Raw genomic sequence first — 22,239 nt, 5'->3', positions numbered from 1 at the left:
CAGTGTTAAAAGGAGAATTTAGGGGCTCCTGGGTGTCTCAGTCGGTTAAGCATCTGACTCTTGCTTTCAGCTCAGGTCATGATCTCGTGGTTTCATGGGTTCGAGCACCATGTTGAGCTCCATGCTGACAGCACAGAGCCTTCTGGAGAGTCTCTTCCTTTCTCTCTGCCCCTCCCCCACTCAAGCTGTCTCTGTCTCTCTCAAAAATAAATAAATAAACTTAAAAAAAAGAATTTATAGTTCCAAATGCATGTATCAGAAAAGAGAGAGAGTCTTAATAATCTCAGTTTCCACTTGGAAAATTTAGAAAAGGAGGCAGGGAAAGCAAGCAGAAGGAAGAAATAAAAGCTAAGATCAGAAATCAATGAAATTAAAAACAAAAGCAAAAGGGAAAATCAGTAAAGAGCTGGTTCTTTGAAAAGTCAATAAAATTGACAAATCTATAGCAAGAGAATAGACATAAATAACCAAATTAAGGATAAAATGAGATATTACTACAGACCCTTCAGACATAAAGAGGAAATGCCACACACAACTTTATGCACGTAAACTCAACAACTTAGATGAAATTGGCCACTTCCTCAAAAAACACACCTTGTCCCATTTGAAATAGAGAATTTGAATCGCCCTATAACTATTAAGGAAACTGAATTTATAATGTAAGGTCTCCCAACAACAAAAAAACCCTTCAGGCCCTGATGGTTTCACTGGAGAATTCTACCAAACAGGTAATGAAGTAGCACAAATTGTGTACTGTATCATTTGGAAAATAGAAGGGGACTTCCCCACCTGATTTATGAGACCAGCATGCCCTTCACCAAAACCAAAGCCAGCGCAAGAAACAAAAACAACTACAGACCAAATCCCTCACAAATATAGACACAAAATTCCTTAACCAACTATTGACAAATTGAACCCAACAATGTATAAAAAGCATTAAACACCATGACCAAGGGGGATATATTCTAGAGATGCGGAGCTGGTTCGATATTAAAAAATCAATCAGTGTAAAACCCCACATTAACAAGCCAAAGAAGAAAAATCCTGTGATCATACCAGCTGATGCAGAAAAAACACTTGACAAAATTCAACATTCATTTATGATAAAAACTCTCAGCAGACTAGGAATAGACAGAAATTTCATTAAAAGCATTGACAGAATCTCTACAGCCAACATCCTCTCTAGTGGTGAAGGACTGGTGTCTACCCCAAGATCAATAATGAGGCATGGACTTCTGCGCTCATTTCTCTGTGTCAGCCTTGTGCTGGGCGGGCGTTCCAGCTAGTGGAATAAACAAGAAAAGAAAAGGCAACAGACTAGAAAGGAAGAAATGAAGGTCCTTATTTTCAGACAACAGGATTGTATGTGTAGAAAATTCCAAAGACTCTGCAAAAAATCTAGAACACATGAGTTCAGCAAGGCAAAGTCTACGAGGTTAACGCCCCCCAATCAACTGTGTTTCATTTACTAGCAATGAGCACATGGGTCCCAAACGACACTATGATTGACATTTGCTCAAAACAAACAGGAATCTTTAGGTGTTAATCCAATACAACACGTACAGAACTTGTGTGCTCAAATATTCACGATGGTGAGGGAAGACAGGTTACAGATTACATTCATAGGTTGGAAGATTCAGTGTAGTAAAGATGTCAGTTCTCCCCAGATTGACATGTAGGTTTAATTCCTATCAAGGTCTGAACTAGATTTTTTTGTGTAGATACAGAGAAGACTACTGTAAGACTTCTATAGAAAGGCAAAGGAAGTGGAATATTTTCTTCCATGTTTTGAATACTTAGTTTTAAAAATTGTTTTTTGAAAAATATTTTTGAAAAAGAATAAAGTCGAGGCTCCGTTTACTCAGTTCCAAGCCTATCATCTGTTCTGTGTCTCACATACAGTGATGGAGAGGAGGGTGCCGGAGCAGAGCGGACCACGCTGACGTGCCCACTGCATCCCCGAGCAGCTTAGAAGAGGCGCACAGTCGCAGCCCCACCCCCAGGCCGCTGAAGCGGAGTCTGTTTTGGCAAGGTCTCCAGGCGATTGGTGTGCCTGGCATGATTGGGAAGTGTGATAGGCAGTGCGACCCCTGTCCTTTGAACCCTGCCGGGTAGGCAGGGAGGGGTTAAAGGCAGGGGACTCTGCTCATACACAAGTCCTCACTTCTGCCTCCCCTGCCTTTCACCCACACCCCTCTCCCAAACATCCTCTTCTCCCCGGAGGAACAGGGGGTGGGCTGGGCAACCTGGCCCCTGGGCTCAGGCATTCCTGTTTCTGCAACCCCTCACTTCCTCCCCTCTTTAAACTATAACCAACCCCAATTGGTTCCTTTTCTTCCCCACACGTTTACTGAGTACCTGTTGTGTACTGGATAGACAAGGCCATGCCTTTGCAAATCTGACACTTCTGTTGGGCCTGGCATCCCTAGATGTGCCCCAGGTGTCTCCTAGATGTCCCTGTGTCCCCCAGGTGTGTCCTCCAGTTGTGTCCCAGATGTCCCCCAGGTGTGTGCCCCAGGTGTGTGCCCCAGGTGTGTCCCCTAGGTGTGTACCAGCTGTGTTCCCCAGGTGTGTCCTCCAGATGTGTGCCCCAGGTGTGCCGAGGTGTGTGGGACACCTCCAGGTGTGTACCAGATGTCCCCTAGATGCCCCCCAGTTGTCCCCCAGTTGTGTCTCCCAGGTGTGTCCCCTAGGTGTGTCCCACATGTCCCCCAGGTGTGTGCCCAGATATGTGCCCCAAGTGTGTCCCAGGTGTGTCCTCAAGGTATGTCTCAGATGTCCCCCACGTATGTGCCCCAGGGTCCCCTAGGTGTGTCCCCCAGGTGTGTGTCCCAGTGTGTGGGACACCTCCAGGTGTGTCCTGATGCCCCCCAGATGTGTCCCCCAGGTGTGTCCTCCAGGTGTGTTCCAGACGTCCCCTAGGTATGTGGCCCAGGTGTGTCCCCCCAGGTATGTCTCTAGGTGTGTCCCAGATGTCCCCCAGGTATGTGCCCCAGGATCCCCCAGGTGTGCTGCTGGCCTCTGCACCCCTCTCTCACTCCTGTTTCTGTGTGGGGCCTCAGCCCTGGGTGTAGCTGGGGTCTCCTGCTTCGGTCCTCGCCTCACCTGAAGCTTCTACAGGCATTCTGCTTTGCTGGCACAGCCCAGGAGAGGGGAGGGAGCAGATGTGGAGCTGATCCCTGGGCAGGTGCCGGGGTTACCTTAGGCCTCAGAGCTGGCAGGTGACCTGGGGGCAGGCTTCTGTCCGTGTCAGGCCCGGTCCCCACACAGCCACAGTTGCCCTGCCAGCGGGGAACCATGGACACCCCAGGAGGCTGTTCTCCTGTGAGCTCTCACTGCCTTTTCTGCGTGAATTTCTATGATCACCTGTTTTTCTTCCCACTTGCTTTTTTTTTTAAGACAAAAATGAAATATAGTGGGAAAACCACCAGCCATCTTTACTAAAGCAGGGTTTCTCCTGGGCCCCTCTGCCTTCTGTTTGGTCTCCTGTCGTCTAGAGAAAACAAACGTGTCCCCGCCTGCCTAGGCTGAGGGCAGCTTCAGCCAGACGCAACGGGGCCCGGGTTTGTCCTTTCTGTCGGGCCCTCAGGAGGAGGGAGCCCCGAGGACGGGCCGTCTAATCCGACTGGAAGCCGCTTAGGGGATTGTCTTTTTCTGGCACCTGCTCTGTGACCCCGGTCTGGGATTTGGCCAGAGCTGCGTCAGCTGGGTCCCCTGGGCTCCTGGCACGGCCTCCAGTCACCCTTGCACCTGCTGGGACGCCTGCCTTCTGGGGAGGGCAGGGGGCACGGACCCAGGGCGGCAGGTCAGGCCCCTCGTGCCCAACGCGGTGGGAGGCCAGCGCCAGGATGGATTTCGGGTCCCTGGAGACGGTGGTGGCCAACTCAGCCTTCATCGCTGCCCGGGGCAGCTTTGATGGGAGCAGCGGCCCATCCTCTCGGGATAGGAAGTACCTGGCCAAGCTGAAGCTGCCCCCGCTGTCCAAGTGCCAGGGCCTCCGGGAGAGCCTGGACCTGGCGTTCCTGAGTGTGTGCTCAGAGCAGCCCATCGGCAAGCGGCTGTTCCAGCAGTTCCTGGGGGCCGACCAGAGGCATGCGCCGGCTCTGGAGCTCTGGAAGGACATCGAGGACTACGACACCGCTGACGATGACCTCCGGCCACAGAAGGCTCGCGCCATCCTGGCTGCGTACCTGGACCCTCAGGCCGAGCTCTTCTGCAGCTTCCTGGACGAGGGGACCGTGGCGCAGGCCCGGGAGGGGCCCGTGGCGGGCGGGGACGGGCTCTTCCGGCCCCTGCTGCAGGAGACCCTGGTATACCTGAGCCAGGCGCCCTTCCAGGAGTACCTGGACAGCCTGCACTTCCAGCGCTTCCTGCAGTGGAAGTGGCTGGAGGCCCAGCCCACCGGGGAGGACTGGTTTCTGGACTTCAGGGTCCTGGGGAAAGGCGGCTTCGGGGAGGTGTCTGCCTGCCAGATGAAGGCCACCGGCAAGTTGTATGCGTGTAAGAAGCTCAACAAAAAGAGACTCAAGAAAAGGAAGGGGTACCAGGTGGGCAGCCGGCCGCTCACATCGGGCAGGAGGGAGTGCCCCGAGACCTGCAGGGGGCCACCTGGGACCGCGTCCAGCCCCACATGGGACGCTGGGCCCTCCCTGTGGGCAGCCTTCTCGCCCCAAGCGGAGCACAGGCCCCCTCTGGCCCGGGCCTCGGAGTGGCCGCTCTGAGCCACTGGCCCCAGCTCTCTGCACACACACGCGAGTCGCCGTGGTCCCTCCTCAGAGGGGGGCTTTGTGTTGTTGGTGTGGACGGCACCGTGCATCCCGCTGGCCTTCTTGTTTTCACCAACACCGTGAAATATAGGAGCTGGTGTTGGAGGGAGGCTGTTGACCCATAATCTGGCTTTCTGGGGCTCTTCGGGCCCTGACTTGGGCCCTGACGGAGCACATGGGGGGTCCAGCCAGAGCTGGCAGTTACTAGAATGTTTTCCTGGCTCAGGTGAGCCAATGGTATGGCGGGTTGCCGCTTGGGGTCTGCTGTTCCCAGCTCGGGTCAGACTCCCTGTAGGGAGGACAGGGAAAGCTGAGCTCATCTCCTGTTGCGCTTGGTTCCCATCCTCTCCCGCTGCATAGAGCAGACACAGCTTTTTGGGGTAAACAGCAGCCACCAAGGGTGACTGCGTTTCTTGCCAGCGCTCCCCACTTGGGGCTGCGGGAGCAAGCAGGCGTGGTCTCACCTGACGGTGTCTTCTGTCCCAAGTTCAGGGTCCTCACTGAACTTAACACTTGGCAGGACAAACCCAGAACCTGTCCACGCAGCGTGGGTGCAGAGGGGCCTCCTGAACCATCGAGGGCACCTCCTTGGAAAAGGAACTCTGCTTTCCTTGCCCAAATACAACTTTAAAAGACATTCTAAGTGCACATCGTGAGGTTTGAAAATGAAGATAGAAAATGAACAGACGAGGGTGGGTGCCCAGCCGTCTGCTGCCCCGGGACCTGGCGAGGAGGGCAGGGTGGCGGGGGGCGAGCCGGTTGGACATAAGGAAGCACTGGAAGGAAAGCCTCGAACAGGCAGCCACAGACATGCGGGATCCTCACCTGGCGTTTTTAAGGCTGGCTGTCTGACTCCCGCCTCCTCCCGGAGGCTCCAGGAAGCCTGAGTCCTCTGGGCTTTGTCTCTGGGGATGGGGCGAGTGAGACACGTGTGTAGGTTACTTGTGGTTGCTGTGTGTTGCAAGCTGCTTCAAATGCGTTTGTAACTCTGTTTCTGTTTTCTGGCTTGTGGGGCTTGGGCTTCTATGGTGACATCACATTCCCGCTTAAACCTGGGTACTTATTCGAGATCTTGTTTTTCAGGGTGCTATGGTAGAGAAGAAGATTCTAGCAAAGGTACACAGCAGGTTTATAGTCTCGCTGGCGTATGCATTTGAAACCAAAACCGACCTCTGTCTGGTGATAACTATCATGAACGGAGGCGACCTGAGGTAAGCAGGGGGCAGGCTTGGAGAAGGGGCCCTGGGGCCCTGGGGGCTGTCCCACCTGCACAGAATATGCTAACACCCGAGGAGAAGTCCTGCCCCCCATCAACATGCTCCTCTCTGGCCCCTGGTTGCCGACTCTCCAAGCGGTGAAACGCGGGGCTGTGGGGAGGTGGCCCACAGCTCTCTAGTTGCCGGTGGACGTGGGGTTTGTGTGGCGGCGGGCGTGGGGCACAGGTGCCGTGGGTCAAGCACTCGTTGGGGGGACAGATGAACGGAAGGTGAGCGAGGGCCCTGCTCTTGGGGATGGCGGCAGAGACGGAAACACGACGTGGCCGACTTCAGGAGCTGTGGCTTTGCTCTCAGCGTGTCTGGTGCCTGGACTTGCCGAAGGCCTGACAGCTTGGCTCTGGGCTCCCGTGGGAAGTCAGACCACTGGCCCTCGGCGGGGAAAGACCCAGATGCAAGTCGGGCAACCTGCCCGCTCTTGCCTCAGCATGCTGGTCTGTAAAACGGGGATGAAGAATAACACTAGTGTTCTCAGGGCCTTGTGGGGAGTAAGTTAATACTGTCACACACCTGCGGGAGAGTCACGTGGCACACAAACAGGGCCATCGCTCTTGGTGTTGCCTGCAAGCCCTCTGCCTTCATTCTCCCTGCTGGATTCGTCGCCACTGAAGCTCCGTCAGGTGTTTGCCGGCCGCATTTCCTGGGTGCGGATTCTGAGCCTTGAGTAAGGAACCCGTGTGAGGCCACACGGCAGAGGAAGTACAGGCAACGTGACTGAAAGCGCAGAGAAGGTCATGACATTGTGCTGTACTGCACCCTACTGTATGACATTGCACTGTCCTAAGCTCGTTGCTCTACACGGGACTGGACTGGACTGGACACACCACACCGTCCTACGCCACGTTACACCACGCTGTCCTGTGCTACACTATACTACGCTATGCTGTCCTATGCTATGCCGTAGTACCTCGCACCACACTATACTACTCTACGTTGTCCTGTGCTATACACCCTACCACACTATGCCACACTGTACTACTCCACACGGTACTATACGATGCCATACTACCCTATGCTATACTATATTACAGCACACCGTCCTCTACTTTGCTGTGCTGCTCTACTATACTGTATTGCATCACACTACGCTGCTGTGTACCGCACTACACCGCACCGTGCCACACTATGTGCTATTGTACCACGCTACACCATACTACACTACAGCACACTACACCACACTACGACACTCTGCCGTACTAGACTGCGCTGCGCTAGACTCCCATAACATACCATGCTACGTGACACTGTACTGTGCCGTACTAAACGACCCAACTCTACCCTAGACTAAACCACACTAGACCAGACTACACCATACTACGCTGTCCCATACTGCACGGTAGTATGATACACGCCATACCGTTCTATATGACACTGAACTACACTGCATGGTATTATACTGTGCTACGCTATACTCGACTATATTATACCACAGTATATTAGACCACAACCTGCTACATGATATGATACGTCTCACTGTACTATACTACACTATGCCCCACCATGCCATAATATGCCATACGACACCGCTCTATATTATACTATACTACATCGCACTACGCCATCCTGCACCACACCATGCCACACTACACTATACTGCCATGTCATTCTCTGCTACACTACCGTATACCACACTGTGCCATAACATGCCACGCCATACTGTGCTACTCTGTATTATGCTACACTACAAACAACACCTTCTACGCTGCACTACACTACACCATACTACACCGTGCGGCTCTCTACGCCACTATACTACTCTATGCTACACCATACCGTACTCTACTGTGCTACACTATGCTACACTGTACTACGCTGCATATTCCACAGTACACGACCACATCATACTGTATTACACCACACCACACAATACCACACCACACCGCACCATCCTACATTATACTCCGTTACTCCGTTATGCTTGCTTAACTCTCCCATGCTACATCATGCTACACACGTCACGCTGTGCCACGCTACGTTATGCTACGTTATTCGATGCCGTGCTGTTCTGTACTATACTTCACTACACTACGTTATACTACTCTGTGCACTACACTATATTATGATACCAGTGCAATGTAAACGCCATTTAGTTTGTTGTCCTGGCTTTCTCATGGTCTGGCTCACGTGGGGTTTCCCCTCTTGTTTTCTGAGTCTGCCTCTCCCTGGTTGCTATCTGGTATAAATAGTTTGTTTCCTTTTATCGGTAGGTCGTCAGGTCTTGCTTCCGCGCAGGACGTGATATGGAAAGATGGGGAGGGGGGAGGCAGGAAGGAGACCGTCCCGCAGGCCCACCAGGAGTCTGCGTGCATGGGCTTGGTGAGGTGGCTGCCACGCTTGCCGGGGCGCCATATTGAGTCCTCAGGCCGCTCACACAGGCTTCCTTCACCGCCCTCTGCCCTTCCTCCCTTGGCTGGCACGGGTGAGACGGCTTTGGCGTCCATTTCCAGCTTTGCAGGCCAGTGTGGGGGAGGCAGGGACAGCCGTGCACTCTTCTGTCTGCCCTTCCCCATGGCGGTGGCACTGCAGGCTCTTAGGGCTGGTGCCGAGGCCCCACAATGACCACTTTGCCGACACAAAACAGGATTTTGAGGCTCTCACTGTTTCCTGAGATCTTACTTCCTATGGAAACTGGGGGCACGTTGTTGTGCCGGAGAAGCATGGGCATCTGCGTGGTCTGCCCCCAGATACCACATCTACAACGTGAACGAGGAGAGCCCTGGCTTCCAGGAGCCGCGTGCCGTGTTCTACATAGCCCAGATTGTCAGCGGCCTGGAGCACCTACATCAGAGGGGCATCGTCTACCGAGACCTCAAGCCTGAGAACGTACTTCTGGATGATGACGGTGAGGTGGCCTCCCTCCCCTCCCGCCCTCCCCCTTCCCAGTATCTCCCTCCTGACTTCCCCTCCAGAGCCCCCCTCGCCAGACTCTCCTCTGTGGCCGGACAGGTCAGGTCATTGGTAGGGAGATGGGCCGGTTTTGATGAGTGTTATAACTTTAAACGGCACCAAAGGCATCTTAAGTTTGTTGTTCATTTCACACATTTTGCACAATTGTCTCTAAAGCTTTTGATGGATTTAGTTGAAATTTGGTACATAATTAGGCACCAAGCATTACAGGGAGTTAACTCAGGAGTTAACTGTGGAACTCCTGGTGAGGGGTTAACATTTTGTTCCTGATCTTAAATCCTTGGTCTGTCACTCGTTCTGCCTTTTATGGGATTGTCATCAGAAAGTGACATTGAGATCTAGGTTTCCTTCATGTCCCTTGTATACCCTCCCTTTGTGTCACCAAGTCATGCAAACGTGGACATTCTCAAAATGGGGTTTGGGTGGATTGTGCCCCCACTCACAGCCGCAGATCTGCTGGGGCCCCTGCAGTCTGGCCTCGGCGCCCTGGGGTGGGCCCGTGCTGCGAGTGTGGGCCCGTGGGCGCACGTGTGCCCTTGTGTGTGTGTGTGCGCATGTGGGCAGAGGCTGCCCTTGGCTCCTGCAGGCTTGGGAACACCAGGCGCCTTTGTTCTGTGGAGCTGCGTGTGACCTCAGTCCATGTTTGCTTTCAGGTAATATCCGAATATCTGACCTTGGGCTGGCTGTGGAGCTGAAGGACGGACAGACCAAGACCAAGGGCTATGCAGGAACCCCAGGTTAGCACCTGAGGGCGAGGGTGGGGGCTGAGGCCCTAGGGGTTCGTGGGGGCCCCCATCTGTCATAGTGAATAGCAAAACCACGGGGCCTGGCCAGCAGGCACGCCCGGCAGCTCGAGAGCTGCACCCACCGCAGGGATGACCCCTCCCGCCTGCTGGTCCGGACGTGTCACACCCTCTGAGATAGAAGCTTCTGCCTTCAGTGGCTTTCCGGACATCAGCGGAATGTGTTTGTCTGGAGGGGAGCCCGACCATGTTGGCTGGAGCCCTGAGGGTCTGCGCTCAGTGGATCACCGGCTGCACCCCCACCGAGGCGGGCAGCCTGGGAGAGCCCCGAGGGGTACCCAGCCCCCACCGCAGTGTGGCCAGGGCCTTCGCTGTCCAAGGGAGCCCTGGGTAGGGTGTGAGGCAGGCAGGGTGGCCTCAGGGGAGGGGGCTGCCCTCGTCCTGTGTGTGTGCGCGGCTGTGTATGTGCACACGCACACGTGTGTCCGTGTTTGCTTGTGTATGAGTGTGTGTGCACTGTGTGCACGTGTGTATGTGTGTGCAGTGCACAACACGTTCTGCTGCTCCCCCACGTCTCCCAGCCCAGGCCTGCAGAGAACCCAGGAGACCCTGGGAACAGGGGAACAGGGGCGGGGCGGGCATAGCACAGCTGCCCAAGCTGCAGGGGGAGCTCAGTGCCGGCAGGCCAGGGGCACCTGAGGGTCAGCCCCCTGCCCCACCCTGTCCCGGAAGGTCCAGGCACCCTCAGCAGATCCTGTCCTGGGTTGATCTGGCTTTGGGGAGGAGCTGCCACGGTGGGTCTGTCCTCACCTGTGGCTTTGTTTAGGGAAGGTCCTATCTTGAGTTTTCCAGGTCCTTGGCCAGAGTCTATGAAGTTCCAGCCCTGAGTGTGAGTGTGTGAGTGGAAACACCCCACATATTTTGGGGTGATTCAAATCGTTAGGAGAAGGCTGTGGAGAATAAGGCACCGCAGGCTGGATTCCAAGTGGTCTGACTCCAGGCCCTGGTGGTATCCAGGCCCATGTGTGAGGGCCCCACCGACCAGCAGAGGGCCCCGCAGGCTTTCCTGTGGCCGCGGCCCTTCTCTGAGCAGAGGGTCTCGTCTTCTGTGCCTTTGGGGGCAGGGGCAGGGTGTGACCCACAAAGAGGCCCAGCAGAGGTTACCGTGGAGCTTGGGGTGACGCCTGCTGGGTCCTCCCCAGCAGCCACTCTGCACCCTGCCTGCTATGGCCGCAGTCAGCAGGCTGTGACCCCTGCGTGGAGGAGATGTGAGCGTGCCCTCCGACCCCATGGACGCGGGGCTGGGTCAACGCGGGGAAGAATTAGTAACTAGACAGTGGAGTGTTCACTCATTCATTCATTCATTTGCCCACTCACTCACTCATTCACTCACTCACTCACTCACCTGTGCATTCAGGTGACAAATGTTCACTCGTGCTTGCTCTTTCCCGGATGCCACGTAGGTCCTGGGGATACAAAACGATGTGTCACCCAGACCAAGTTGGGAAGCAGAGCAGAGGCACCACTGGGGTGTTTGCTCAGAAATTGATCCTCTCCCTGTGGCCTGGCTGGCCTTTCTCCTAGACCTTGTTTCAACCTAGAAGTTGTGGCCAGTGAAACACATCTTTCTTACAGCATTTGAGCAGTCTGGAGTCTTTTCAGTTCCTGAAAAGCAGGACCTACAAAGGGGTGAAGGGGTGTCAGGTCCCGGAGGGTCTGTGGGATTTGACTCCTGTAACCTGTCAGGAACAGGTGAATCTCTGGTCATATCAGCTTGGCCGCCTTGCTGAGCACACCACCTATTGGAACCTGGCCACGAACAGGGTATACTGAGGGCCTGGAGGGACAGGAAATCAACAGACACATTAGCTTTGCTTCCCTTGGAATGTCTGAAGCGGTCAGGAACAGAAGCTACCTGCACCTAGACCATAGCACCGACCCCTGGTCCCCGGGGAGTGGACCGTGGGTCCCAGAAACTGGCCTGTCCACCCTTCCCATGTGCTAGCTGGCTTCCGTACAGTGGCAGGTAGGGAGTGGAGGCCCAGAGCTTGCTTTCAGGGATGTGGACCTTCACACTGTGGGGCTCCCCCACGTGGCCCCAACTTCCCAAATGTGGCTGACCTGACATGGGAACAGGTGGGGCAGTGGTAGGCATCTGGATTTGGAACATCTGGGCCTCACTCTGTCCTTTTGTGCCCTTTTCCAGAATCAACGGGTAGTGCCTATCTCTGACCACACACACCCACCACTCCACAGGTCACACTTGTACCTGAGTGGCAAGCGAGGACTGTTACTGTCTGTGTGCTGTGGTCTCTGGGACCACCTCTCTGTCTGTCTGCTGTGGTCTCAGGGACCACCTCTCTGTCTGCTGTGTTCAGGGACCATCACTCTGCTGTGGTCTCAGGGACCAATCACTCTGTCTGCTGTGGTTCTGAGGGACCATCACTCTGCTCATCTGCTGTGGTGTGCCACAGGGAAGATGGGGCCTCACAGCTCACTTGATGTGGACGGCAGTGGTTCTCAAGCAGGGGCAGTTCTGCCGGGAGGGGACACTTGGCAGTGTCCAGAGAGTTTGGGTTGTGACACCTGGGGGCTCTAACTACTTACTGGCCGTGGGCCGGGAGTGCTGTTGCACATGCAGCCCGGAAGGGAAGGTCTGCGTGTGAAGCCTGTGGTCGTGCACGTGGGACATCGGTTCCGTGCCCACTGGGGCCGGGTGAGTGATTGCCACCACGTGCTGAGTCTGAGTCTGCGCTGTTGCCTGGCAGGTTTCATGGCCCCTGAGCTCTTGCAGGGTGAGGAGTACGACTTTTCTGTGGATTACTTTGCCCTGGGGGTCACACTGTATGAGATGATCGCGGCCAGAGGACCCTTCCGTGCCCGCGGGGAGAAGGTAGGAGGTCACTCTGTCATCCTGTGATGGTCCACTCGTGGGGGGTCGTAGGAGCAGGTGTCCTGCAGCTGCCCCACGGTGACCCTGCTTGTGGCGGGGGGAGGTGCTGTTCAGATCTTGGGCACTAGGATTCTCGTGGGCAGGGGAGGGGACGTGGTGGCCTCGTGTCATGGAGCTCCCCACACCGAGACGTGTCTCAGGACCAGCCGTGCCTGGGCCTCCCCAGTCCCCCTCCCCACGAGCAGCACTCAGCCCACCTGGGGCCAAGCTGGTCTAAAAGGGATGGGGGTGCGGCCTCGTCCCTCCCTGCCTTCCACAGCAGACCAGCCAGCTCACTGTCGCCCCCTCCAGCACTGCAACCTTTCTGAATAGAGGGCAGTGGGCCTCGCGTCTCTGTGCCCTGCCCCTGGCCCCCCACGCTCTCTCCTGCACCATCTGCCCCAGAGTCTGCAGGGTGCTGTTACCCCAACCCACCCAAACCACAAACACAGGCTCACCTCAGTGACACCCGGGGTCTAGCTCAGACCACCATGACACAGCAGATGCCACAGTAAAGCAAGTCAAATGAACTTTCTGGTTTCCCAGTGTGTGTAAAGGTCACATGTCCACACGCTACAGGCTGCTGAGTGTTCAGTGGCTTTCCATCCAAAACAGTCCACGTGCCTTAGTTAACAAATACTTACAGCTAACTGGGAGCTCAGCAGGTTGTGATCACTGATCACCATAGCAAATAAAACAATAATGAAAATGTTTGAAATACTGTGAGAATCACCAAAATGTCACAGAGACGTGTAGGAGCGAATGCTGTTGGGGAAGTGGTGCCAGCAAGTCTGCTGCCATTTGTAAACACTGCAGCGTCCCCCATAGATGGTATCTGGGGGCCTCGCCGCCTGCTCGAAACCCGGCCTCTTCTGGCGGGTGGGCCGCTGGGCATGCGGGGAGCCGGGGCTGAGGAGGCAGGGCGGGCAGGAGGCGTCTCCAGGGCCTGGTGGGAACAGCAGTATTTAGGCGGCCCCGTGCCTGCCTGGAGGTCATGCCCTTCACTTTCTTCTGCCGGGGTCCCGAACGTGTCCGTCCCCAGGTCACCCTGGTCCTGAGACACCCAGTCTTCTAGGAGCAGAGTCCTCGCACAGCTAACACAGCCGGCCGCTCTGTGGCTCTGCACGGCCGCCCTGATCGCTACTAACTCGTTTTCTCTCCTGACTTGCAACCATGCAGAAGAGCCAGTGCTGTGGGATCCGCACAAAGCGGGGGCCCCAGCACAGAGCTCTCACTGACCCCACGGCCCTGACCAGAGGCCCTGTTTTCCGTGTGTGTGAGCCTGACGAGTCAGGCACAGAGTGTGTGGTGGGCCCACGGTGGCCCACCGTGTGTCCCACGGCCCGTGGCCGGCTGGGCGTCAGACCTGCGATGGCAAATGAAGAGTAAGCCTGTGTCTGCACAGTGTTAGGAAGGCGGATCTAACGTGTGGTGAGAGCACACGGCCAGCGTTTGCCGAGCTGGGAGGGGAAGACGGGCTGCAAAGGGCACAGGGCGCATCTGGGGTCATCGTAGGGCCCCCTGGTCACTGGGAATGGGGTCCTGTGGTGTGGAAACTATACTCCATAAAGCGGATTCAAACTCGCCCTCAGTTTCCACCCAGTCAGGAGGTCTCTGCCAGCTCTGTCTGCAAAGTTGGCTCTTTCTCTTACCTTTCTCATTTTCACAGTGGGTAAGGAATGGTTATGTAGAGGCACCGCAGCATCAACCAGAGCGCCCCAACCTTGACCAACACCGTTGGGGGGCCTGGGGACCACACACGCAGGGTCAGCCATTACCTTGGGCTGGTGTCTTCCTGGGCGGTGTGCTGGCCTGCATGGGCTCCGTGGGCCTGACGTGACGTGGCACATCCCCTGTGCAGGTAGAGAACAAGGAGCTCAGACAGAGGGTCCTCTCCGAGCCCGTCAAGTACTCGGACAAGTTCAGCCAGGCCAGCAAGGACTTCTGCGAGGCGCTGCTGGAGAAGGACCCTGAGAAGCGCCTGGGGTTCAGAGACGGGACCTGTGACGGGCTCCGCACCAACCCCCTCTTTAAGGACATTAACTGGAGACAGCTGGAGGCCGGTACTGTCCTCTCGCCTTTGGATCTGGGGGGCCGCAGGGGGCAGGTCCGGCGGGAGGTCCTTGCTTGCTCTGCCTGCCCTGTTGGCACCTCCTGAGCTCTGCGGTGATGCCAGCAGAGATGCCCCGTGGCCTCCTGTCCCCAACTAACCCACCGTCCCCACTTCTCTGTCCACACAGAGGTTTCTCGGGCTGGTGTTGGGTGGGATGCTTGGGGTGCTGCCCACCTTTGAACTGAAGATCCACACCTGTGCTTGTGGGTTTCCACACCCTGTACTTTCAAGGAGCCCCTGATCCAAGACAAGGCAGGATCCCTCAAGCCGTCGTCTTGGGAGAACCTCGTTCCTTCAGTCAGTCTGTGTTGTCAGGTGTCCCTTGTGGGACACACGTGTAGGTGAGCATGTGCAGACGCAGCCCCAGCCCCGAGCCTACGGTAGGGCGTGTGAGCTGCGACTCCCTACGGGAGCCCCAAGCGTCAGATGCCCAAAGGAGAGGAGTTGCTTTTGCAGGGAGGGGGCTCTGTGGCTGGATGGTGGTGCTGGTGTAGGGAAGATGGGAGCCAGGAGATCTGGGGCCTGGGCGGGGGGGGGGGGGGGGGGGGAGTGTTCCGCAGGCCATGCCACCGGTCTGGCAGGTGGCTCAGCCCGGGGCCCACACTGAAGGGAAGGGCGGGTGGTGCGGCCACGGGAGTCACGTGGCTAGTGTTGTATATTGGTGACTGAAGGACTTTGGCTCCCGAGCGGGCTGGGAGACAAGCCGGCTTTGGAAAGAAATCGAGATGCTCAGCCTGACTGTGCTGGGTTCGAGGTGTTGCACCTGCAGACAAGGAAGCCCCCTGGGAGGCAGGTGTGAGGACACAGACCAGAGCAGGCTGTTCCTTCACCTGCCTGGATGCTAAGACCCTCATACCCGCCCAGTGTGCTGTGCGGCACCCGGACACCCGTCCTGAGCCTTCGGACACCCTGGAAGGGTAGCCCTGCTCGCTGAGCACACGGCCGTTTCCTTCTGTTTTCGGCATTTCCCATCCCTGTTTTCTGTCTCCTCACAGGGATGCTGACACCCCCCTTTGTCCCAGACTCCAGGACAGTCTATGCCAAGAACATCCAGGACGTGGGCGCCTTCTCCACGGTCAAGGGCGTGGCCTTCGACAAAGCCGATACCGAGTTCTTCCAGGAGTTCGCGACCGGCAACTGCCCCATTCCCTGGCAGGAGGAGATGATCGAGACGGGCGTGTTCGCGGAGCTGAACGTCTGGCGCTCTGACGGGCAGATGCCTGACGACATGAAGGGGGTCGCCGTGGAGGAGGCAGCCCCCACGTCCAAGTCCGGGATGTGTCTGGTTTCCTAGGTGTGCAGGGGCAAGAAGGCCTCTGTGAGCCACCAGAGAAAGGCAAGGAGTGGCCAGATGTCCCGGCCCAGCTCAGGAGCCCAGCCCGTAAATAGTCTGCTTCTTCTGCCCCATTTCACTCAGAGACACAACCGTGGTTCTCAGATGGCACGTCCCACTCGAGGGCTCTTGTGGACGTCCCCGCCGGCAACCGGGTCAGCCGTCCGGGCAAAGCATTGCTTGGCGTTTTGGTATATGTTTCCTGCACCTTAACTGCACCTTCCCAGGTGGGAGGCATTCTCCTTGTTGGCTCAGGAGTTGGCAGAGCATGGCCTGCAGGCTCACGGACACCAGTGGAGAGGCCTGGTGCCCCCCTTCATGCCCAGACTGTGCCCCCCGCCACCTGCCTGCTGCCAGGGCCTGAGATACCCACCACCTACATGTTGGACATGCTGACATCTGCCAGGTGCTGGGGGCTCAGTCTCCCAGGGCTTGCGTCACCCAGGCTGTGGCCCAGTGTTCCAGAGGAGGGAAGACGGGGGCTCTGGGGATGAAGGCGACGGCAGCAGCCTCCCCCTCAGCTTCTCTGTGTCCTGAGAACATCTCCAGCCGATGGCATCTGGGTGTGCCGTTCTCTGGCCCAAGCAACAGCTTACCACTGGACTCTGCCTCCTGGCAAAGCCCTTTCCCGTGCTCCCGTCCTGGGCAAGCTTGGGGCCGGCTGGTCTTGCAACATGGGGTTTTCTGGCTGATGGCTAGGGGCAGACCCTGTCGGAATCCCCAGAGGCAACAGCACTGGAGTTTTGGGGTCCTAACCCTTACGAGCACAAGTATGCCCTCCTTCTGGCCTGTGGCCCCGTGTTCACTGTGTCTGTGTTTCCAGCTTCACCTTTAACCCCAAGAATCCCCACGTGCGTCCTGCCTGGAAGAACACAGTCTTTGTAGTGGCCTCCAGATGACGTTCACTCCTGGGCTGGGATTTGGTGGCATTGGCCTTGGAACCCGAGACTGCCCAGGGGGCTCAGGTGGGGCCGAGCCCCTGGGGAGGAGCTGAGATTTAGGGCCTGAAGTTTCCAGAAGGGTCTACTTTTCCTTAGGAAATAACTTCTGAGTCCTTGCAACTCATACACTGTGTCACATGCTGGTCCATGCAGAGAGCCACATGACGTGGCTGTGAGATGCCGGATTGCGTGTGGGGGTCACGTGGGAAGACTCCCCCTGGGAGTGTCAGAAGACACCACAGCATTTACCTGTCAAGTGGGGCTTACGTTGGGTCCTGCCAGGGGCTGCAAAAGAGGGAGTCCTACCTAGTTTTAGCACATGTCCTGGGGTCACTGCTTCCTTTCCCAGCTACCTCATGAGAGTCCACCCTGAGTATTGGGGTGCCCCCACCCTCAGACTGTCAACACCAAGTGTTCAGGGGCCCCCTTGCCCTCAGACTGTCATCCCTGAGTGTTTGGGGAACCCCTGCCCTCGGGCTGTCATCCTCAAGTGTTTGGGGAACCCCCACCCTCAGACTCTCAACCCTGTGTTGGGGCGCCCCCGCCCTTAGACTGTTAACACCGAGTGTTTGGGGCACCCCTGCCCTCGATGTGTCATCCTTGAGTGTTCAGGGAACCGCCACCCTCAGACTATCAACACCAAGTGTTTGGGGCACCCCTGCCCTCAGACTATCAACACCAAGTATTCAGGGGTGCCCCTGTCCTCAGACTGTCAACACTGAGTATTTGGGATATCTCTGCCCTCAGACTATCATCCTCGAGTGTTTGGGGAACCCCCACCCTCAGGGGGTGCCCCCATCCTCAGACCATCAATCCCAAGTATATTGGGGCATCCCTGCCCTCAGACTGTCATCCTTGTGTTCAAGTAACTCCCACCCTCAGACTGTCAACCCTGTGTTGGGGTGCTCCTACCCTCAGACTGTCAACACTGAGTGCTGGGGGGGTTGTTGCCTGCAGAAGTCCGTGTGCAGTCCTCTGCTCTCTGCCCTCAGGGGACCAGTGGGTCCTGCAGCCAACAGCTCTGGAGGGTTGCCACTCTGGCCCCCACGCCTGCCTGGCACAGGGCCGTGTCGTGTGTGGCCGTGCAGAGGCCAGCCAGGTGGTGGAGAAAATCCGGCCTGTGCTTCCAAGGACTGTATGACATGAAGCCTCTGCCTTTAAAGCACCCTTGGACCAGAAAGATCCTTCTCTCCTGGCTGTGCATGTGGCCCGCCAGAGGCAAAAACTGTTCTGGAAGGGCCTGAAGAGACGCCCAGCGCTTTCTGGTGTGTGACCTGGAGCATCTCTGCAGGCGCCCAGGACCAGGGACATGGGGCTGTCGGCGGGCAAATCACCCTCACCCAGTCTTGCTTTGTTTTCCAGAAAGGTGCACGTGGGCTAGGTAATGGCCATATGTGTCACTGCACTACCTTGTGGTGCAACAAGGACCTGTTTCTGGCTTTTATAAACCCATTTAATCTGTTCTAGGTTCTCATGGCCCTGAACAAAGAGTGATTCCAGCAGCTGTGTGGATGGAGGCCTGGCCTGAAGCCCCTTGGCGTCTGCCAGGGGGGCCCATTTGCCTGCGTCTGATGGCCAGATGGTCAGATAAAACACAGGACATCGGATGCATTTGAATTTCAGATGAACAGCAAATACTGTTTTTAGTGCGTGTCCCAAATTATCCAGTTTGTGATCTGGCACCTGTTGCTGAAATGCTTCACGTGTAAGTAACTAATTCCTCTGAATCAGCAGGTCTGTCAGGCATAGTTGTGACTTCAGCGGTCTCTCCGTCATCAGAAGAGGTCTTTCCCAAGCCCATAAAACTCAAGCTGGCCTCAGTGCCCCTGCCCCCTGCTCCCCTACCTATAGGAGACCCTGCACACACTTGAACAGTGGTCTCAAGGCGCTAATTTAGGACGCCCAGTGCCTGTGGAAATTGCGACCTCCTGTGGGACATCCCTCCCCCAGCTCTCCTGGGGATCCCGGCGGTGGCGGGTGGGGGAAGGGTCAGTGCCTGCCGGTGGTTTCTTCACAGTCTCGGGGGATCTCTGCTGTGGGTGGTCTTCCAGTCCCAGTCCCCCAACTGGCACCCTCCCAGGGGGCTGGCTGTCCCCCACACGTGAGGCCCTCCCCCCAGCTCCAGCCTGGACCGTGGGGCTGGCCCTGACACGGGTCTTGGGGGCCGTCAGGGATCTAGTTAGCCTGCAGGCTTGTCTCTGTCTTGGGGGCTGCCCACACTAGGCCGATGAGGTTCCCCTGCAGAGATGCCTTCATTGCCGCTCCTCTTGTCCCACACCATAGCTGCCAAGGGGTCTTCAGACACCGGCCTGGACCCCTGCCGCAGGGTGCCTGGCACTTGGGCATCTGTGACCCTGGCCACAGCCTGGTGAGACTCACTGTCATGGGGTGTGACATACATCGTGGTGAAGATGGCACCCACTGGGTTTTTCCCAAGGATGGAAGGAGGCCAGGCAGCAGAGGGGCCCTGGGGGTACTGGGATCAGAATGACTCAGCACGACTTTTTGTTTGTAAAAAAAAATGCAGTTTCTATTCAAGCAGAAAGACAAAAAGGGAAAACATAATGGATTCTGGATTATAATATGAACGCTAGTTATGTTCTTTTTTTTCAAAATCACCTATACAGACACCTCTGCAAACACACATATACACGCACACATGCATGCACACACATACAAGCACATATACATGCACACCCACCTGTGCAGATACACATGTACACACATACACAAGCACATATCTATGCATACACACACATGTGCACATACATGCACACACAGCTGTGCAGATACATACGTGCACACACACATGCATGCACACACACATGCATATACACACCTGTGCAGATACACACATACCCACAATATACACATGCACATACACAATTTACCTCCATTCTCACCTCTTTATGACTACCAGATTTAAAAATTGCTTGCAGGGCACCTGGGTGGCTCAGTGGGTTAAGCGTCCAACTTTGGCTCAGGTTCATGGGTTTCTCAAGGTTCATGGGTTTGAGCCCTGCGTCGGGCTCTGTGCTGACAGTATGCAGTCTGGAGCCTGCTTCCGATTCTGTGTCTCCCTCTCTCCTCTCCCGCTCTCGTTCTGTCTCTTTCTCTCAAAAATAAATAAACGTTAAAAAATATTTAAAAAATAAAAATTGCTTGCAGTGTCTCTACTTGTCAGACTGAGAATTCCTGAGCACATGGACACACACCCCTCCACCTGGTCCCCTACCATTGTGATAGTGTGGTTTTACTCTGCTACTCAGTAGTTTTTATAGGTCTGGTTCCCCTCTCTCCCAAACCTGCACCACACACTTGTCTGAGACACCGCTTAAGTGAGTGGCATTGTGGCTGCCTTGGACAGAGGCCCCCTGGGCAGGCCCTGGGATTTAATGAGGGGGACTAGATGCCGTGCGGGGCAGTACTGACGGACACGGTGGCTGACAGAGACCGGGGCAGGACGAGTTGCTGTGCATGGCGGGAAGTGCATGTACTGAGTATCATACCAGGTGCTGCAGAGAAGCACGGCACTCTTTTTCCTGTTTGTGCTCTGCTCTCCACGGGTGGCCTGCGTGTGGCCCCAGGGACAGACCTGTCCCATGCCCCTCTTGTGCCCCGCTGTGCCCACATCTGTGTCAGATGCTGGGAGATACCTGTCCCCCTGGGCTAGCAAACACTTCCTCCATGGCCTTGGATGACCTGGCAGTCGTTGTAAATTAGATTAAACCCTTTTCCTGCTCATCCTCTGTGCAGGGTCCTAGGAGCCCCTGGATGAACAGGGCTCAGGTTAGTAGGGAGGACACCGGGGCTGGCGGGGCTGTCTTATGGGCTCTTAGCAGTGGGTCTGGCTGGTGTTCATTCCTGTAGGTCCCCAAGGCAACAGGGACCTTGATGGCTCACTCGTTCTTCCCGACCCTGCACAGGGCAGTTCAGACTGGGACTGCGTGTCGCCCTGGGGGCCTGGGAGTGAAAGCCACCTTCCCAGTTCAGGAAGGCAGGAAGCCGACACGGGTTCCAGACGCGGTGTACTCCAGACCTCCCCCCACGCCACCTGTGAGGACGGCTGGAGCGCGTGCAGCACCCGGGACGCACCGAGGAAGACTGGGGTGGGGAGGGGGACGCAGCTGGCTGGCCCCGGACTGCGGGTGACCCAGGCCTGCGCTGGAGGGTGTCGCTGGCCGGCAAAGAGGAACGCGGCCCTGGGAGGAGGGCGCGAAGGAGCCAGCCCGGTGACGCAAGGCCCGTCCCCAAGGGACGCCCACGGCCCGCGAAGCTGAGTGGGTCCTGACCGCCACCTGCCCTCGGCCGTGACCTGGCGCTGACTGTGGGCCTGAGCTTTCGCCCTCCGCCCCCGTGTATGAGCCCCTCCCCGTCCCCTCTCCTGATGAGGACAGAGGGAGGGGGGAGGGAACCCGAGGGAACCCGCACCCCCCCCCCCCCAGCCGGCAGCACGCGGCTGGGACGCCATGGCCGCCATACGTCAGGAGGAGTTACGTACGAAATGTGTGCGCAGATGCGGCGCGAATTCTCAGCGGAGGGCGGGGCGCGGGGCGAGGGCACTGAGCCAGAGGGGCGGGCAGGACATGTGGGGACGCGCCGCCTAGGTTGGCTCGTGGGAGAGCCCACGCGGGCCTGGGTGACGGCGGGACAGAGACGTGCTCGCAGGACAGCAGGGGCGCTGGCCAACCCTCGCCCCCGCCCCCGGACCGGCTTCGTCTGCACGCGCTGCTGTGGCCCGCTGGCGCGCTCCCGCGCGGTCCTCCTGGGCTCCGCTCCGTCCTTGCCCGCAGGCCGGGCCTCACCTGGAAACCGTGCGGATGGGCAGGCCCGCTGCCAGCAGGTGATTCGCGGAGTGGACCTCAATTTGGAAACGTGAACTTCATCACTAATGTGAGCTGGGCTCGCAGGCACCACCCAGACCACGTAAAATGACGACAAAGAGGCTTCGAGTGTGTGGAAAGTAAACCCCACCTCCCCGGTTACCGTAGAAACGTGTTTCCAAGTTCAGCCCTCTGCCTCCAGGATGCACGGGTGAGGGCGACACGCAAGGCTGAATGGGAGTAGTGGGGGGCGCTGCAGCCTGGCGCTGGACCCACCCGGGCCTGGCGGGGGGCTCAAGGTGCTGGTGCCCTGGTTCCCCCCTTGACTCCGGGGACGCCTGGGGGCGGCTGCCTTTCCCTGGAGCGTCACCACTTAATATTTAATAGGTGTCGTGGGCGCGGGAGCC

At 56.9% G+C, this 22,239-nt stretch overlaps 1 protein-coding gene and 1 long non-coding RNA gene across 3 annotated transcripts; one reads left to right on the top strand and one right to left on the bottom strand.

The window, feature by feature from the left end:
- Positions 1–3,691: 3,691 nt before the first annotated feature.
- Positions 3,692–20,181, top strand: GRK1 (G protein-coupled receptor kinase 1). 2 transcript variants are annotated; one of them, XR_015251540.1, is made up of 8 exons: positions 3,692–4,547; positions 5,850–5,977; positions 8,725–8,882; positions 9,601–9,684; positions 12,459–12,583; positions 14,484–14,685; positions 15,731–18,390; positions 18,477–20,181. XR_015251540.1 is itself a non-coding variant. In XM_025924459.2 (7 exons), exons 1-7 carry the CDS (start codon positions 3,849–3,851, stop codon positions 16,027–16,029), a joined length of 1,695 nt encoding a protein of 564 aa, XP_025780244.2. In that variant the 5' UTR covers positions 3,692–3,848; the 3' UTR covers positions 16,030–20,181. The 2 variants fall into 2 exon arrangements, 1 of the variants encoding a protein (XP_025780244.2); XM_025924459.2 differs by having other exon boundaries at positions 15,731–20,181.
- LOC147584591 (uncharacterized) lies at positions 5,879–13,149 on the bottom strand. Its single transcript, XR_015251541.1, has 4 exons — positions 13,081–13,149; positions 11,096–11,156; positions 6,551–6,754; positions 5,879–6,476 (listed from the first exon to the last, which is right to left on the bottom strand). It is a non-coding gene; the product is annotated as an uncharacterized LOC147584591 (long non-coding RNA).
- Positions 20,182–22,239: the final 2,058 nt, after the last annotated feature.

The sequence above is a fragment of the Puma concolor genome, chromosome A1, assembly GCF_028749965.1.
Source record: "Puma concolor isolate L17-30 chromosome A1, mPumCon1.1.hap2, whole genome shotgun sequence".
Lineage (NCBI taxonomy): Eukaryota > Metazoa > Chordata > Mammalia > Carnivora > Felidae > Puma > Puma concolor.
This window is presented reverse-complemented; position numbering and strand designations above follow the sequence as displayed.

Coding starts and splice junctions, on each gene's coding strand:
- GRK1 (XM_025924459.2), top strand. CDS start 3,849: ATGGATTTCGGGTCCCTGGAGACGGTGGTGGCCAACTCAGCCTTCATC. Junction 12,584..14,483: donor TCCGTGCCCGCGGGGAGAAG/GTAGGAGGTCAC, acceptor TCCCCTGTGCAG/GTAGAGAACAAGGAGCTCAG. Junction 14,686..15,730: donor CTGGAGACAGCTGGAGGCCG/GTACTGTCCTCT, acceptor GTCTCCTCACAG/GGATGCTGACACCCCCCTTT.